Below are 18,496 nucleotides of genomic sequence, written 5' to 3'. Positions count from 1 at the left end.
AGTGTGGAATAAAAGTAATTTTTCATCATTCTAAAGTTAATATGTTAATTGATTTATCATATGAAACGGAATTGGGATGTAACCTATTTCCAAGATTTCGAAACTAAAATGCATAAAGGGCCAGATTTATTGTGTATGCATAAGTAAAACTAACGGCAAATTTAACCGGTATTACTGCTTTTTTGTCACTTTCATGCCCTTTAACGTTCAATTCACCGCTTGTTGTATTGATCCCTAAGATAATTATAATGCTAGCCTTTATTTTAAAACATAATATATATATCAAATTGTGAATATTTCAGTTAAGCGTTATACTCTTGAAGGGCCAAAACTTGTAGCAAAAGATTTCGGGCCTGCGCACTAGGGTAAGAAAAATTTTCTACAAAACGTGCATGTGCTGGAAAGAAAAGAAACTGAAATAATAACTTATTTATGTAAAATATAGACTTACTTTGAACCATTTTCTCATGTATTTTTAAAAAATAATTCGTTGTGTATTGATTCGATCATCTAAGGTAAGTAAACGAGGAAATTCAGCTGTAAATTTTTTGTTTGTAAAATTGCCGGTTTCCCCTCGCCAAAATTGGATAGACCGCGAAGAAAAAAAGTCTGTTTCGTTTTGTGTATTGTTGATCGTTATTATTCGCTTTATTAATGGGTTATTAATTATGATATTAAAAAGTAAACTCAAATGTTTCTTTTGGACGTCCGTCCTTGATTCAAAATCGAAAAAGAATTTATCACGAAATGACCTCGATCTAAATAAAATTTTAATATTTTTCCTTTTATTGTACAGTAGTGTAGTCAGTACTAATTTCAACTAAAGTCTTCTTTCTACAGAAATAGTAATTGGCTTTGAGTATTTTTTAAAAAAGTTTTGGTTACTAACTTGATATGTTAAATATTGTTGTGAATAAAATAATAAAAGGGGAATATATTTTGTTGTAAAAACTAACAATTCAAAGTGAAAATAATCTGATGTCGTCATGGATCTGTATGTTGATAGAGAGGTTATTATGATGTCATGCACTGAAAGACCAGAATCAGTGATAACACAGTTGCACATGTATAAGTTTTCGTGAGAGTCATCGTGTTCTGCCAACTTGAATTTGCAAATTTATAAGATATATGACTCGTGATACTGTATTTGCAAATACGCCAAAATTTAATGATTTACAAATGAAATGGTAACTGTAAATATACTGGGCAGGAACCAGTTTCCGGACAGAATTCGAGTTTTTTTAATTGTCTATTTTTTAATAATAAACATGCATTAATTTAATAAAACTAACATACCAAAAACCTGAGCTCTAACTACGTCCGATAACACAATTAATACTGCCTGGTGAGGAAAGCAATGTACAAACTGAAGGGTTAAGTTAGGTCTTCAAAATTGTAAATTGTTCACTCTTGCAGAACCAGTTTCCGAACATATATTAAGCTGCTATTCATATCTGTTTTTAACTGATAAATATTCTAATATAACAAAAAATTTCATTTTACATATTAGCTTTCTTATATAATTAAGCTGATTTACTGAAAAATGTTTATGATAGGAAAAATAACGATCACGTGCTGGGTCTCGGAATGACTGAAAACTGAAACGGATATTTTTGTGTGTATGGCAGCAACGAAGTGCGAAAGTGGAGTAAACCTAGCTAAACACCGTTTTCCGATACGTTACAGATTAAGCTCTGGGCTTACACACAATAAACTTCGAATGAAGTAAATTGAGCATTAATTGCTACCCCAAATTATATCCCGAAATAAACAAAATATTGCGCATGCGCAGAACAAATTACATGCCCCAAAGGGATATAAGGCTGTTTTTAAAACAGAGGTAAGATATCCTCACGAAATTTTAATGATGTATCAACTTGGAAGGAAGTTTATTTTCTGAAACAAAACAAGCATCTTCATGACATATAATACCGATCGTCATTGATAAAGCCAAAATTAAGCCGTTATAATACTTGTCCGGAAACTGGTATTGTCAGGAAACTGGTTCCTGCCCAGTATATGTTACGTGTTTGTCTTTTTTTTATCTCATAATCCCACATTTTATTGGCTAAGAAAAATTACAGATATTCATGCCACCAGGTTATTTTAAACTCATTAAGTCTAAAGAGAATATAAAAAGGGACAAAATATAACTTAAATAAATGTAAAATAAAGAATATGAACAATTATAAATTATCGGTAATACGTTTTGTAACCTTAAATATCTGATAACTTTCCAATATTAAAACAAAGATGTTAGAAATCAATCATCGCCAATCACGATTAAATCTCCTGCTAGGGATTGTGCGTCTCGATGGGAAATCTTTCTTATTTTTGGAGCTGCTTCTCCTTCGGTAATTATATAAGTCTCTGATGTTAATGTTTGAAGTAGATTTGAATGATAGTTATCATGCATATCCTCATATGAGTCAAGTTTCTATTTTAAGGTTTGTGTTTCTTGTACCTACATGCAGTTGCACAAAATACATACAGGAGTGTAGCAGAATGCTTTTCATCTTGTTGATTTGTGATAATATTTTGAAATATAGCACATGAGCAAACAAATAACAAACATACAAACTTAATTTGTGCATTTGTTAAATAAATGCAGTATCTAACAAGTTCATTTGTTAAATAAATGCAGTATCTAACAAGTTCATTAGTTTTCAATTACTTCATTAACAAAAATTTATCAGTTTAAGTTTTTATCATGTGTATGATCATAAGAAACAGGTAAAAATCGTTCAATTTTTTTAAGGTACAAAACAAGAATTTTTGTTGAGTCACTCATTTAAAATCCATTTTTTATGAGGCCTCCTGTGAAGAGCTCGATATAGTTGTCACAATAGCAGTTCAGTGTATGTGCGTGCGTCTGTCTGGATTATGCTTGTCCAGGATGTAACTGTCATTGGTAGGCAGAATTTGAAATAACATTGTACAAAAGTGCAAGAACCGTGTGGCTAGGTCAAAGGTCAAGGTTTTACTTCAAGGTCAAATGCCAAAAATGGTCTCAAAAGCTTGGCCACACTACAATTCTATCACTAGCTGGTGAAATTTCATATAACCTGGCACAAATGTTTAACATCATAAGACGGCGTGTCACTTAATAACCATTTTGCTGTGTCAAAGCTCAAGGTCAGATGTGACAGCGGGCTCGACATGTTGCCTTAGGGCATTTAGTTAAAAGGTCATTGTCATTCTTCTCAATTCATGTTTTTTAATTTTGAAATCAGGAAGGTTCAGTGTTGTATTGTTATGTTTGAAGTTGCAACTCCAGCGGTTCTAATGTCTTATTGTCTACAAAATTCTGATGATTATAAAGTGATATAGACTGGAGATTTTGAGCAATATTATAAAACGATATATAATATAAAAATACATATGTGTTACTGTAATATTATGACATTATTGTTTCAGATTATTTGCTCCCTTTAAACTCTAAGTCATGGTCATGGAAACTCCTAGTCCTCAGTGTGTTGGCCGTGAATTTGTGAGGCAGTACTACACCTTGCTTCATGAGGCCCCACTGCATCTTCACAGGTAAATATGTTATTTTGATGATGATCAGGTGAAGTTTTGAGATAGCTATTTTTAACGTGAATTTTATTCCTCAACTCTTAATGAATATAATATACATAATAATCTGAATAATGCACACTGAATAATTGTTTTTTGTGCTCAGTAATTAAAAATGACCATGAAAATGACCAGGAAGTAATTTTTCTTAAACTGGAAGTTATTGTCAGTAAGCAGTCAAGTGCAAAATTGTGATGATATGTTTTGTTTAAGAATATGAAGTGATATATTTTTAATATTGAGATGTATATACCATTTCAGATTTTACAGTCATAATTCAAGTTTTGTTCATGGAGGTGTAGAGAAACCTGGTGAAGAACAACCCCCTGTGATGGGCCAAGCAGTAAGTGGAATTTATATTTTTGCTGTTAAATAAAAAAAACAATATAAATAATGTTTACAAAAATTTTCAATAAAGTTTGTTACTTGTCAATTTTTTTAACAAAAGATTATGCTACTTATTCAAAAATTTCATGTTTGATTTGCACTCAATTCAAAAAATGCATTTTATTTTATATATACACATGGACATTTATTGTGTTAATGGTTTTGAAAGGAGAGGGCCTGATTATTATTTGTTACTAGTTGTAAAGTCATGGTTCTATCTCTTGTGTTATATTGAAATTCCTAAGACACAAGAATGAGAACAGGAAATAAAAAAATTGGCGGTCAGGGATTATGGTTGCTTACTTAGGATAGCTTGCCTCTTGTTAGTCCCCTACCGGTTTACTGGAGGGGACTTTAGGTTTACCCTCCGTCCGTCCGTCTGTCCGTCCGAGCCAACATTTAATTATTATGAGCTTCATTCCGTAGTTAAATAAAGAACATAAACTCATAAAATTCAAATTAAGAGCTATTTTTTTGTTTTTATGAGCTTATTTTGCTTATGGACGTTGGTCCAGGTGGTGTTTATGAGCTCATTTGCCTCATAAACATCTAATTTTGGTATGTCCATCAGTCCGTCCACAAAACTGGATCCCGCGATAACGCAAAAAGTACTGAAAATATTTTAGTGAAACTTGATATATGGATAGATGGCAGTATGGAGATTATGCACGTCTTTTTCTTTTCTTCCTATGTTGAAAATTCTGGTTGCTATGGCAACAAATAGACTGAAAATATGGCAAATTTTACACATAACCTGGATCCCGTGATAATGCAAAAAGTACTGAAAATATTTTTATGAAACTTGATATATGGATAGATTGCAGTATGGAGATTATGCACGTCTTTTTCTTTTCTTCCTATGTTGAAAATTCTGGTTGCTATGGCAACAAATAGACTGAAAATATGGCAAATTTTACACATAACCTGGATCCCGTGATAACGCAAAAAGTACTGAAAATATTTTTATGAAACTTGACATATGGGTAGATGGCAGTATGGAAATAAATACTTTATTTCTTAAGGTATTTTCTTCAAACTTTAAATATAAGTTGCTTGTCATCAACCACATCATATGTGACAAGGTTTACAACTCTAGCACAAAATTTATCAGAATTACCTCCCTTGAACATAAATTTTTTATGAAAAAAACATTGTTTTTTTTAATAACTTCTTTTTCTGAATGTATCTACTTCAAACTTCATATAAATGTTTCTTATTATCACTCAACATTTGTGAGTGTTCAATACTCTAGCAAGATTATATCCAGAAGTATGCCCCTTTTGAACTTAGACTTTTTTTTGAGAAATTGGTAATTTTTACTCCAACTTCTTCAATCATGATAGGATTTTAAAAATGTTATATTTTGATAACAGGGATGTTTAAAAAATAACTTTAGAGTGTCCTTCAGTCCGTCTGTCTGTCTGTACATAAAAACTGTTTCCTGTGATAACTTTTAAAGAACTTTTTTAACAAATTTATTTAAATAGGAACATAAGTGAATGGCCAATGGCCCTTCAGAATGTTGCTTGGGCTCTTACCGGTAGGGGACTTATGGATTGCTTGCAATACTATGATAATTGCTTGTTAACCAAGTTAGAAACCTTATGGTAATTTGGATTTTTGCACCCAGTTGCCATGAGATATGTTGGTGCTTTTATTTTGTGTAAGATTGTGCTGTAAATAACACATGGAGGAGCAACAAGCAGAAAAGTTGGAAAAATACTTTGACCATAACAGTGTTGTGTGACTTTATAAAAAAGTAATCATTATGTTGGCAGAAAACTTACGTACCTATATGTATTCTATTTTTAGGACATTCACAAGAAAATTATGTCCCTAAACTTTTGTGATTGCCATGCTAAGATCCGTCAGGTTGACAGTCAAGCCACAGTTGGAAATGCAGTTGTTGTGCAGGTATGTACTCCTATCTATTTGATACAAAATTCATATCATCACAAAAAAAGCGCTTAATTATTTCAGTGACAAATATTTAAGATGTCCTTGGATAGAGGGCATATTGTTTTGGTCTTCCTGTTTGTGTCAAAGCTTTATCCTAGACCGTAACACGGAAATCCTTTCGCCTGCAGCCTCCATACTTAACATGTGCACGCAGACATTGAGAGGTCAAAGGTCAGGGTCACCATGAAGTCCTTGAACGTGATGGATCAAGGTTACATGAGATAAAAAGATATTTCTACTTTCCTTCCTAGGTTTTCCATGTTTTTATCAAATTTTTTTGTGTGCAGCATTAAAATGCTTCCCTGCTTGTTGAAAGGGTTGTTTGCTTGTTCGTTTAAATTTTTAACAATATATATGGATAAAACAAATGGTATTAATTTTATAGGTTACAGGAGAGTTGTCAAACAATGGTATGCAAATGCGTAGATTTATGCAGACTTTTGTGTTGGCACCACAGTCTCCAAAGAAGTACTATGTGCACAATGATATTTTCCGATACCAGGACGAGGTTTTCCATGATAATGATACGGACACTGAAAACCAAGAAGATGCACAAGGTAATTTATCTTGATATTTCTCTACCTCTTGACAAATAGAATGTGTTCTGGTCTGTCCAGTAAGGAAGTATTTTAACTGTAAAATCTTTTGTGGGTAAAGTGGATAGGAAAAAAAGTAAAATTGTGAATGTAACTTAGGGAAACAAAATTGATCTATGGGTGGGGAAAATGTTGTATTTTATACTAATATATACTTATATTGTAGTTGGAAACATTGAAGATGACTGATTTAAAAGTGTCATCATTTAGATGTGAATAAAACGGATTTGTTTTATTTTAGACTCCGAAGGTGAGATCGTTGAGCCTGTTGGTGTACAACAGGATCTGTTGGCAGATACACAACAGTTTTTTGATGCTCATGCCCCATCACTCAGGTAAATACTTGATGCATACTTTAGAAAAAGGCTGTTGAGATTTAGATACAGTAAATCTCCTCTATTAAGACCACTAGCGTGACTGACCCAAAGTGGTCTTAATAGTGAACTGGTCTTAATACTGAATAATCCACTTTTAGAACATATGCAGTCCAACTAAACTAAATGAATGTTTATGTGCTTATGTCTCAGACTTTGATTCAGGTTTTTTTGTCTTTCTTTAGATTTTAAACTTAATTAAAGTTATATTAATTTTATCTTTCCATGATACGATTTTTGATAGACTGAGCAAGCAATGATTGTAAGAATGCAAACTAAAAAAAGACTGCATTAAAAAAAAGACTGAGGTCAACAGTTTTTCCAGAATGTTAATGATTTTATTTTCAATTTTCAAAACAATTTGTGCTTTCTGAAGGCAAAATATAGTGCGGTAAATCAGAAAAGGGGGAAATCTGAAGTAAAATTCCAACAACTTGAATGGAATTTACCCACAGGTTTTATAAACTTTCAATTTCAATTCAATTTAGCAGTATTAGAACTGTAATTCGTATTAGGGAAAAAATTCTAATCTTTAGGATTTCCTATAGGTAGTGGACTTCCTCTTCTATCAAACTGAAGTTTTTCTTGGTAGTTACTATTTCTGAATATGAGTCATACATAATAATGTTTGATAATGTGCATTTAACAGCAATGGTACTGGGATGTTGGAGGAAGAGCAAATTGAAACTCCAACCTCTCCAAAGTCTGAGCCTGAAGAGCCCCTCGAACCTGAGGAACAGATTCCAGCACAGATTGAGACATATGAACCAGTGAAGGAAGAACCCAAGGTAGAGCCTGCACAGCCAGAGGAACCTCCTCAAGGTATTGTTAAAATTTTTATAAAAAAAATAATCTTATCAAAGTTTATAACCCTTATTTAGTTCATTTCAAGAAAACAGAATGTATATTATAGAAGCATGTGTTCTTCTATCTATATATGTAAGTTTCTTGTTGTTTAAGATGATTTAAGTGTACTTAAATATCCCCATTTATGGGTCATTTATCCACAGATATATCTTCCCATTCCCAAAAATTTTAAAATTTTGTTGCCAAGCCTTTATAAAGAATGTAAAAGTTTTAAGATAAAATGGTTTAAATACTTGTACGTTGTAGGAATTGAAGATTATCTCATTCAAATAAAACAAAGCTTAAGCAGGAATGGATATTAACTTATGAAAAGAATTATATTTGAATAGTGTCATGTGAATAGATACATGTTTAGGTTGTAAGTTAAAGTACACTGCTTTTAAAGAAATTATATGACTTCTTTGGTTTTGATTCAGTTGACGAGCCAAGAAAACCATTTTCATGGGCTGATTTGGCAAGCAAGGGCACAAGCAGACCTGTCTCTCAACAGATTCCATCACAGCCCCAGCAACAGAGTATGAAATCATCGGGATTTGGCACAAGACAAGAGGTGAAACAAGACACTAGCCCGACAGCACCTAAAGAACAAAGAGCCCCAAGGTTAGCATTGTCATAATTAGAACGTGCAATTTAATTTTTTACATCTGAAGGTTACTGTAATATTTTAACTAATTCTCAAAGGTTATGGCCAGTAAGGCTGCTTCCAAAAGAATATGGCCATTTAAGTCTACATTCTAAAGAAAAGTTAGAAAGTATGAACATTGGTATGTTTTATCATACTATGAATGCAATGATGGTTGTAATTTGCGTCAGATAGTTAGCAGGTTGACAGTAGCCTGCTGTTATATACCTGCTAGCTTTATATGATGACAATACCTGCTGAGCATGTCTTGAAATAGATACCATTACTTTAATGTTGAATTTTGATTTTAGAGGCTGAGTAATCCTGAAGATACTTTTTACTTGCTGATAGACCTGAAATGCTTAACTGTCCGTAGTAATTGCAATGATGCGTGTAATTTGCGTCAGATTGGTAATTGGGCGACAGTTGCCTACTGTCAGAAGCCGTAATTACTAGACTTGATGATAATATTTACTGAGCATACTGAATATTTATGTAAAGATTTTATCAACTTCTGTTTTTTCTGTACTTTACGAATTGTACGAAGTTTTGCAATGATGCGTGTAATTTGCGTCAGATTGGTAATTGGGCGACAGTTGCCTACTGTCAGAAGCCGTAATTACTAGACTTGATGATAATATTTACTGAGCATACTAAATATTTATGTTAAGATTTTATCAACTTTTGTTTTTTCTGTACTTCACAAATTGTATGGAGTTTTGCAATGATGCGTGTAATTTGCGTCAGATTGGTAATTGGGCGACAGTTGCCTACTGTCAGAAGCCATAATTACTAGACTTGATGATAATATTTACTGAGCATACTAAATATTTATGTTAAGATTTTATAAACTTCTGTTTTTTCTGTACTTCACAAATTGTACGGAGTTTTGCAATGATGCGCGTTATTTGCGTCAGATTGGTAATTGGGCGACAGTTGCCTACTGTCAAAAGCTGTAATTACTAGACTTGATGATAATATTTACTGAGCATACTAAATATTTATGTTAAGATTTTATAAACTTCTGTTTTTTCTGTACTTCACAAATTGTATGGAGTTTTGCAATGATGCGTGTAATTTGCGTCAGATTGGTAATTGGGCGACAGTTGCCTACTGTCAGAAGCCATAATTACTAGACTTGATGATAATATTTACTGAGCATACTAAATATTTATGCTAAGATTTTATCAACTTCTGTTTTTTCTATACTTCACAAATTGTACGAAGTTTTGCAACAATGTGTGTAATTTGCGTCAGATTGGTAATTAGGCGACAGTTGCCTACTGTCAGAAGCCATAATTACTAGACTTGATGATAATATTTACTGAGCATACTAGGAAATTAATTAAGCACAAAGTATATTTCATGTTGAAGTTCACATAAAAATTTTACAAAGTTTTGCAACAATGTGTGTAATTTGCGTCAGATTGGTTAATAGGTGACAGTTGCCTACTGTTTTACGCCCATTAACTAAAACTGAAGACATTGTTAACTGAGTAAATTATATTATTCATACAAGTGATTTTCTTCTTATACAACAAAGGCTTCTTCCCAATTTAAATTTTCTTTAAATCGTGCCGATTTTCCGAAAACATGAACTTAACACTAGTTTTTTACTTCCAAAATTAGCAATGTTAGTGATTATTTTTCGCAGCATACCAGTTAAGTGATAAAAACACTGGATACTATACATCTCTGTTGTCTTTTTGATATTTAGTTTTCTTTCTAAAAATTTAATCAATACTCATGCAGCTGTACTTTGTACTTGATCTAGACACACATAAGTTTAACTTTGGGTTTGAATAAAGTCTCTTTTTTGGCAATGACAACACTTTGTTGCGGGAAATATGCAGTGATTCTGTAATTTGCGTCGGACGGGTGCGTAGGTGACAGTAGCCTGCTGTCAGACACCTACTCACCACTACTGAAGACAACTTTTACTGAGCATATCATTTCTTGTAAAGCATTACATCTGTTGCATAGCTTTGCAAATGGTTATCATATTATAATTTATCATTTTGTAATAATACATTTATAAGAATATTTCATGTGCAGAATGTTTTTATGTATTTATCAGAGGTGGACGTGACCGTCCAGACAGAGGTCGTGATAGGGACCGTGTGAGTGTTACACGTGAAGATGGCGAGAATATGTCGGACAGAAGAGGGGCCAGATATCCAGATAGCCATCAGCTGTTTGTTGGAAATTTACCACACAATGTTGCAGAACAGGAGTTGCGCAAATTCTTTGAAAGTACGATAAAAATCCCTTTAAAGAACAGTGTCACACAGACCTGGAAATATGACAGAATTAATAAAAAAATCAAGATTGTAATTGAAATATGGTTGAATTTCCAAATTTTCCATTGAATTTAAAAATCTCTGTCATGCTTAATTGAATGGATATCAATTTGTTCGATGCCAATTATTTTAAGAGATTATTTTTACTTTGAGGGCAAAATAGAGAAAATTCTCTAGAATTCATTTGAATAAAAATATAATTTTGCATTTCATGGAAATATCATTTTGATTTATAGATAGATTTCTGTATGAATCATGTAAGAAAATGTTGATTGTATTTCAGGCTATGGTAATGTAATGGAACTTCGTATAAACACAAAAGGAGGCAGTGGTAGTAAAATACCTGTAAGTACTGTTGGGCTAGAAGTCTGTGTAAAAAGTACAGTTGGGCTAGAACATTTTCTTAATTGCCTAAGAAACCTCTTGGTTCAAGATAGTTACAACAGCTATGGTCTCTGTAGCTAATTTTAATCTGAGAAATATTTTTTAATGAATTGTTTAACGCTTTTTAAGCAAGTATTAAGGTACAATTTATGTAATGGAATTGCCCTGCATTGAATTTTGAACAGTCTGTTTGAATAAGGGATTTCAATGTATAGAAATTGAGTCACCAAGGGTATAGGGCTTGGTTAGACTGCATATTCAAGTCTACAGGATCTTGTATAATACTGGAGGCATAAACAACAATTCTGTTAAGAAAAACAAAAACAACTTTTTCTACAGAAGGCAAATAAACAGGTTCTTTCCTTTAGATATAAAGTTCTTTTTAAGTGTGTATCTGTGCTTTGAACTGTTTAACATTCAGAAAGGTTAACAAGAAGATAAAAATGCATGTACTGGTATTCTGGTAATATATATATATGACACTTGAAGTTGCCATCTTAGAATTTTTACAGTTTATCTTCTTTTTCAGAACTTCGGTTTTGTGGTATTTGACAATCCAGACCCTGTACAGAATATTCTACAGAGCAAGGTATGAGTAATATAATACAATTTATCATTAATTACCAAAATAAATATGTAAAATCATATAGGGCATTAAGAATTTTCTTTGTTCTCCTTCATGATGTGGAAATTTCGAGAATGACTATTTTAGGTAGGTGAGAAAATTTTGCAGTGTTTTAATGAAAAATACATTTCTGATTCTCTTTTTTTAGCCCATTAAGTTCCATGATCATCGTTTGAATGTTGAGGAGAAGAAGCCACGAGGAAGCGAGGGTCGTCCTATGGGAAGGGGTCCCCCACCACGATCTGGAAGTGCCGGCGGTGGTGGTGGGGGATATGGTAACCGAGGAGGCAGTGCAGGACGAGGAATGGGTCCACGAGGTGGAGGCGGCCCACCAGGAATGAGGGATGGCGGTAGAGGCGGGGGCGGAGGAATGGGTCAAAGAGGAGGGATGTCGGGCCCTCGTCGTTGAAAGGAAGTTTAGTGATGGTGCTTAGTTCAGTGTAGAAAGTATGCAATTCTGAGAAATGTGAGGACATTTCATTATTGTCATCTAGTGTCCAACATGACTGCTAAACGTACAAATAGAAATATATAAAAAAAAAAGTAACAACCTAGCCGCAATGTCTTGCTGCATTTTGTGTGATAGAAATGTTTGTTAAAGCTGGTGGTTCTGTGAGGATTCAAACAATATTTATGTAGACCCTTATTTATTTTATATAAAAGTTGACAACTGGGTATACCATGTTGTGAAATCAGGACTAGGAGTTACCATGATCAGTGAATTCTCGATTCACAAAAGGGAGCTTAATAATTTAATGTGCTATTTTATATATACGAAATGTTGGAGTAATAATTTATACTTTACAGTTTATCATGAACATTGTACATATAACTTGATCATTACACAAGCATTCTGGTTATACCTTGTCTCATTTTCCTCGTTCTGTCGTCATCCTTGTATTGAGAAAAAAACTTGCGTACCTGCTCGAGTGGTATTTATTCATAACACTCGCGTCGTTCGATAAACATAGTTGTGAGTGAGATTTTATAAGTATTTCTAATTTTGAATGAGATGCTTTTTGAAAGCAGAATTGCATATTTTCAGTTCATATACATGTTATATATACAAAAAACAACAACAACAAGAAAAAGAGTGAGAAAGAAATGACACTACTCTGCCAAAGTTTTTAATTTATTATTTTGTTCAGAACATGAGAATGAAGGTTTTTAAGTGATTTGTTTACATAAAGGAATGTTTTAATATGAATCAGGGGATTACTGCTAACTCTGTATGTAGAATGTGATCATATTAAACAGTTTTAATTTATTTTGTTGCGAAAAAAAAAACGTTATATAATATAGTTATCATGACTTAAATGAAGTGTCCCGTTATTTTTTTTCGATCGTAAGCTGGAAGCGTTTGAATCAAAATGTTATAATAATAGGTTTGTTTATTTTTTTTTTATGAAAAGATTGTGACCAATGTTTTGTAATTCATTCTTCATTATTAAAGATTATTTTTTTGAAACATGCTTAATACTCGTGTTTTTATACATTTTGCATTTAGATCCTATTTTTTTTCTCTCCCCCCGTTTGTATTATTAAAATGTGGCAATAGTATTATCTGGAATATGCAAATACTGTCTCGATCACTTGTGTGAATATTTTCAGTTGCATATGGTCGTGCTGTAATTTTAATGTGAAACTCTGAAAAGAAAAAAAACATACCAAATTCTTATTTTCATTAAAGTGTTCGCTGCCAACTGCTATGTCTTTATTGATTTCAAAAATATTTATGTGTCCATTGTTAGTTGTTCTCTTATTAAAAGGTCCTTTATCAAATGTGAAGATGAATATTGTTGTTCAAAGTACGTTGCATATTAAAATGTGATATGCAGAGTCATTGCTAGTTGCGAGCCAGTTGGCTATTATTTCTTGTAAAAATTTGAAACTAATAAAAAAAGCAGTCAATCTTGCCTTGTCAAGGTGATATCTTCAATGCATATGTGATCAGCAGAACCAAGGTCTTTATTTTAACCGTTATTTGGGACTATCTTGATTTAATTCCGTAACTGCCAACTTTTGTAGCAAATGTATATTTTGAGTGACATAATTTAGGTAAAAGTGCAAGCGCAGGGCCTTCTATCTTAATTCAGACAGTTTCAGTTTTGAACTTAAAAGAAACAACAACAAACTGTTTTCTTTCTCTGTTTTGTTATTATTTGTGTGAAACTTACTGTCATTTTCAAATGAAAGATGTGCCAATTTTTGCACAGAAAATATGTGATTAAAATGATTAATGTTTTGTGATGCATCACCTTAACTCTTTAACTTGCTGGAACTTAAGCCTTTGCTACCAGTATAGAGTCCGGTCCGCCTGCCCTTCTGTGTCGTCTGACCAAGCTCTATAGCATTGGTAGCTCAATTATTGTATTTTGATAATTGAAATCCCTAAAACTTTGAATGGACTGTTCCAAATTCAAAGCAGGACAAATCCATCGCACAAATTCAGCAGGTAAAGGGTTAGGGTGACATTTTATCTATTTTTTTTGTGTCAGTTATCATGTTGATCAATAGTTTTCCGAAAGACGATCTTGTTATTACATTCACAAATCTCTACCCCGATTTGTTGATGTCACTAATGCCATGTCAGTTTATATAATTCTGTTTGAAATGGATATGTGTTTAAAACACAGATTGACTTGTATGTTGTTGTATAACTAGCTAAAGTGAATATAATGGTGCAAGGAAGAAAAAAATAATCGGCTGAATGAGTAAATGACGATTTCCACCATAATTATAATTCTTCATCTTTGGAGACTTCGAAAGTCTCGTTTTTAGCCCATGTATAGAATACGATTTGTGGAGAAAAAGGGTATTTCAGTGTTGTACTTTGGGAAAAGTTGAACATTTGAATTTCCGAGCAAACTTGGAGCTTATGTGATGGATTATTTGTTTGAAGAGATGTGATAAAATGAATATTTTGTTATACTTAATATTACATATTGAACAGTTTTTTTTCTTGTTTGTTGTCTTAAAAGTGTACAGAATGGTCGCTTTCTTTCAAATTTTACAAGTTTATTGCAACATTGAAATGAATGAAAATATAGGAAAAAAAATTGTGAATATTAAAAAATATGTTTTAAGTATAAGAATGAACCAGGTGCAATTGATAATTGTAAAAACTAAAAGGTGTTCTGAGCGTTTTTGAGATACTAATAAAGATTTATTTGGAATATATATATCGTCCGATGAAAGAGACATGTTTATAAAAATGGCATTTCCTTAGTATTTTTCTTATCGGTTGTAAAGATTTATTGATTATCTGTTACTTCATAGCAAGTTGTATTTAATTTGTCCCTTTCGGTGCTTTTTAAAGGCTCTTTTCAGTTCTGCAGGATTATCATTTCACTTCAACAAATATATTCTTTTCTTTATTGAATTTAGATAGTTGTATGATAATAATGAACCATTCTGATAATAAATTTTTGAAAATTGATTCCGATTGACAGTTATGAATTGTTGTAAGAAAATTGCTGCCATGTATTTATTTGTTCCTTAGTAATAGGTTCAAAGCTTCTTGCATGTAAGTCCATTCATAATACAAATTTTTGGATGTCTGTTTTTCATTCCAAGAGCCTAGAATCATATTGCCAAAGAAGCTTTTATATACATGTTTCGGAAGTTTATTTAAAAAAGAAGGACTCTTTCACCATGGAGAGGTTGAATGGTAAACTATGCTTGAATGAACAGATAATCAGTAATATATACGGCCTAGTGTGTATCACATTGTTTCATTTTACACATAAGTGAAATTCCTTGATTCTCAGGACGGAATGTAGTTGCTCCATTTTTGTGCTCATTTTATGTTACCATAGTTACCATAAACAGTTTACAGCTTGCTTGAGGGTCATAGATCAAAGACTATATGTACTTGAAACATCTTGTCGTATTTTTCTTTGCTGTTTTTTCAATGGCATTGTCAATATATATTAATATTTTTTTTTAATTTTGAATTTTATACATGTGTTTATTTTGTTTGTTTGTTTCGTTCTCTTTGTCACGGTGTATCGTTTGTGTTTGGTATGTGCTTTTTGGTGATGAAAGGTCTCATTGCTCCATCACAAATATCATGTAAATAATTATTTATGTAACAAATCATTTTCTATTTTGTGAAAACGTTTGTTTGAAAGGATTGCTAGACATCTCTGCTTTTTATATCATGAAATGTTGAACTTTTTTTGTTGATCTTTTTATTTTTTCGTCCGTTCACCATACCCTCATATTTTTTTTAAACAAAAAAAAAAGAAAAGAAATAAAATACTTCAAACGGACAATTCTAGAAATGCTACCAAAAAAGTATAGATAGTTCTTTCCCTTTAGAGGTGAATAAAAGATTATGAACTTAAACCCTGGCAAATATCTTGAATGGACTTGCCCAGGTTCCTGTCCCTTTTGGGGGATATCAAGATACAAAAAACTTTTAAGTTAGTCAGCCAGTACAGATCTTGATCAGACTGCACGGATATGCAGACTGGACCTGACTCTATACTTGTGGCGAAGACTAATCACTAGTTTACAGCAGGGTAAGTGTTAAGTTCATGATCAGTAATCGAATTTCTATTTGACCTAACAATTTCTGTAGCATTTTTCCCTCCGCATTTTAACAAATTTTGCAAATTCTTATAAATAAGTGGTAGGGAAAATATTCTAAGAAAGTTTTTAGTCCAGCTGCTGATTTTAAAATTCACTACCACCAGGCCGTCTTGTTTAAAACTTATTTTCTGTGCTCTCAATTAGGAGAGGTATTAATTAATTTACAGCCTGTGTTAAAGCTACTCTCATTTCACATTCCTAGATGTAGTGGTTTTTGTCTTGTGAACTGTGCTCACACCCTCTTTTTAAGTTTTGCTCCAGAACTATGACAGTCCGTATGTGTTGTTTCAGTCAAATATTCTTTAAAGCGTTTGATGTTAAAATCGTTTTCATAATGCTGTTGATAGTGGTACATGTAGAGGATCTTATTTTAAAGTTTTAAACTTCAAATTGATAGTTCATAGTGAGAAATAAAAAAAGTTTCCATTGATTTTGGATCTTTTCTGTTATCTTGATTTTACTTAGTTTTAGAGAGAAAAGTACCACCTTAAAAAATTCCCCCGAGGGTTCCTGTTAATGTCAAAATCGTTTTGTGCCTGAAATATTCTTACCTTTACTAGATTAAAATGTTTTTGAACATCTTTTGTTAGACACTTGTATTATATTCTTGTTCATCATGCTAAAGTCTTTTATATCATACAAAATCTCATGTTTATCATATAAAAATCCTGTTTATCATATAAAAATCCTGTTTATCACACTATAGTCTAATCACTGTTAAGCCAGGTTTTGCTCAAAAGCTTTAAAGAATATTTGATGGTTTTTCAGAAAATTTTGCCATTTTTATACCATTATTGAAATAGATATAGGTTTTTCAAATTGAAAAGTTGACTTAAAGTTAATAAAGTATTTTTATTAAGTTATGAAATACCATTCTATAGTATGTTCTCGTAACATAATCTATGAAAGTAATTTATGTAAATGACTAGTTGCTGAAAATGGAAAGATCTATATTGTCAAAAAAAACTACGTAAAAAGAAAATAAATTTCTATCGAAATAAATAGTTATATTTGTTTGTTACCAGTTCTTTTTGCTTGTATCATATTTATTTATTCACTGGACCAAACTTGGTTTCCGCATCACACTTCCTCCAAAATTTTGGGGGCACATGCTCTACAAATCTAGAGGAAGGAATTGGTTGAAGTTTCACATCTTTGTTCTCTGTAATTATATGACATGAAAGATCATGGGCACAGGTCCCATAGCTCTTGAGGTACCTTTTAACAGAGTTGTGCTCCTTTTCTTACTGTTGAGCACTGAGAAATGGCCATGTGGCTGAAACCATCCCATTTAAAATAGAAACAACTTGACAAAGGTAAATGTTTAATTTCTATAATGAGTAAGTACTGGTGCAATTTACTGATCAATTTAAACTTTTTAATGTTCTATGAAAATATCCGAGTGACACAAAAAGTAGAATAGTTTTGAGTTGTTATTTCCAGTTGTGCTATATTTCACTTTTGCCTTGCTGAAGAACACTGCACTGGGAGATGAGCTTTTGTGATGGCATTGTGTCTGTTATTTGTCATCGCCGCAATTTCTTTAAACTGAACTGTAAGGTTGATTTTGACCAAACTTTACAGGAATAGTCTTGGTGGCCATCTGCAACATTTTTTTTTATTATGAATTGCTCCAGTCTGATGCATTAGTGGGCCAAATACAGTAGACATTAAAATTATCTTGTATATAAAAACATGTCTTAAAATTCTTCTAAAATCCTGAAATCCCAGGGCTTCGATGTTATCGAATGTAGAATTACCTTATTGTCCTCTACAAAAGTGGTATAAATTATACAAATGCATCAAAATGGGTCCAGTTTATGTCAACTATTTTTAGTCTTCTTGTGTAAAATACCATTAAGTTTTCTTGTTTTTCAAACTTACATATTCGCAAGTAGCATTTTTAGCGAACATTTTCAAAATATTTCAATAAATTATGTAGCATGAGCCAAAAAAGACAATTACTACTGTATTGAAGATTTGTGATCGCTTTAACAATATTTCGCCGGGTGAAGGATCCAGGGACATCATGGTATCCAACTTTCAATAACCATTCCATAAAATACTGCACATAATATAGCATGTCTCAAATTTCCCCGGTTTCATTGTCCTTCAAAGACGGAAACTTATAGAAATATTTAACCTCAACTGACATTGACAGCATCTATTACTATTCGGTAATGTAGCTCAAAATGATAATCAACTTCAGA

General features: G+C 32.4%; 1 protein-coding gene and 8 non-coding genes across 10 annotated transcripts; all 9 read left to right on the top strand.

Annotated features, from left to right (window-relative positions):
• Window positions 1–314: 314 nt before the first annotated feature.
• LOC132752755 (ras GTPase-activating protein-binding protein 2-like) lies at window positions 315–17,291 on the top strand. 2 transcript variants are annotated; one of them, XM_060743130.1, is made up of 12 exons: window positions 315–365; window positions 3,418–3,540; window positions 3,838–3,919; window positions 5,776–5,877; window positions 6,308–6,479; window positions 6,760–6,853; window positions 7,542–7,714; window positions 8,176–8,359; window positions 10,459–10,634; window positions 10,965–11,026; window positions 11,595–11,654; window positions 11,839–17,291. In XM_060743130.1, exons 2-12 carry the CDS (start codon window positions 3,446–3,448, stop codon window positions 12,097–12,099), a joined length of 1,461 nt encoding a protein of 486 aa, XP_060599113.1. In that variant the 5' UTR covers window positions 315–365; window positions 3,418–3,445; the 3' UTR covers window positions 12,100–17,291. The 2 variants fall into 2 exon arrangements, with proteins under 2 accessions (XP_060599113.1, XP_060599112.1); XM_060743129.1 differs by lacking the exon at window positions 315–365 and adding an exon at window positions 372–515.
• Window positions 8,546–8,645, top strand: LOC132752770 (small nucleolar RNA SNORD16). The gene has a single exon (XR_009628853.1). It is a non-coding gene; the product is annotated as a small nucleolar RNA SNORD16 (small nucleolar RNA).
• On the top strand, window positions 8,762–8,862 carry LOC132752771 (small nucleolar RNA SNORD16). Its single transcript, XR_009628854.1, has one exon. It is a non-coding gene; the product is annotated as a small nucleolar RNA SNORD16 (small nucleolar RNA).
• On the top strand, window positions 8,932–9,032 carry LOC132752767 (small nucleolar RNA SNORD16). The gene has a single exon (XR_009628850.1). It is a non-coding gene; the product is annotated as a small nucleolar RNA SNORD16 (small nucleolar RNA).
• LOC132752773 (small nucleolar RNA SNORD16) lies at window positions 9,102–9,202 on the top strand. The gene has a single exon (XR_009628856.1). It is a non-coding gene; the product is annotated as a small nucleolar RNA SNORD16 (small nucleolar RNA).
• LOC132752774 (small nucleolar RNA SNORD16) lies at window positions 9,272–9,372 on the top strand. Its single transcript, XR_009628857.1, has one exon. It is a non-coding gene; the product is annotated as a small nucleolar RNA SNORD16 (small nucleolar RNA).
• Window positions 9,442–9,542, top strand: LOC132752772 (small nucleolar RNA SNORD16). The gene has a single exon (XR_009628855.1). It is a non-coding gene; the product is annotated as a small nucleolar RNA SNORD16 (small nucleolar RNA).
• LOC132752768 (small nucleolar RNA SNORD16) lies at window positions 9,612–9,712 on the top strand. Its single transcript, XR_009628851.1, has one exon. It is a non-coding gene; the product is annotated as a small nucleolar RNA SNORD16 (small nucleolar RNA).
• Window positions 10,230–10,328, top strand: LOC132752769 (small nucleolar RNA SNORD16). Its single transcript, XR_009628852.1, has one exon. It is a non-coding gene; the product is annotated as a small nucleolar RNA SNORD16 (small nucleolar RNA).
• Window positions 17,292–18,496: the final 1,205 nt, after the last annotated feature.

The sequence above is a fragment of the Ruditapes philippinarum genome, unplaced genomic scaffold (genome assembly GCF_026571515.1).
Source record: "Ruditapes philippinarum isolate M1 unplaced genomic scaffold, ASM2657151v2 ctg426_1_1_1_1, whole genome shotgun sequence".
Taxonomy (NCBI): domain Eukaryota; kingdom Metazoa; phylum Mollusca; class Bivalvia; order Venerida; family Veneridae; genus Ruditapes; species Ruditapes philippinarum.
Note: the sequence above shows the minus strand (reverse complement) of the source record. Positions and strands in the feature narration are given on the sequence as shown.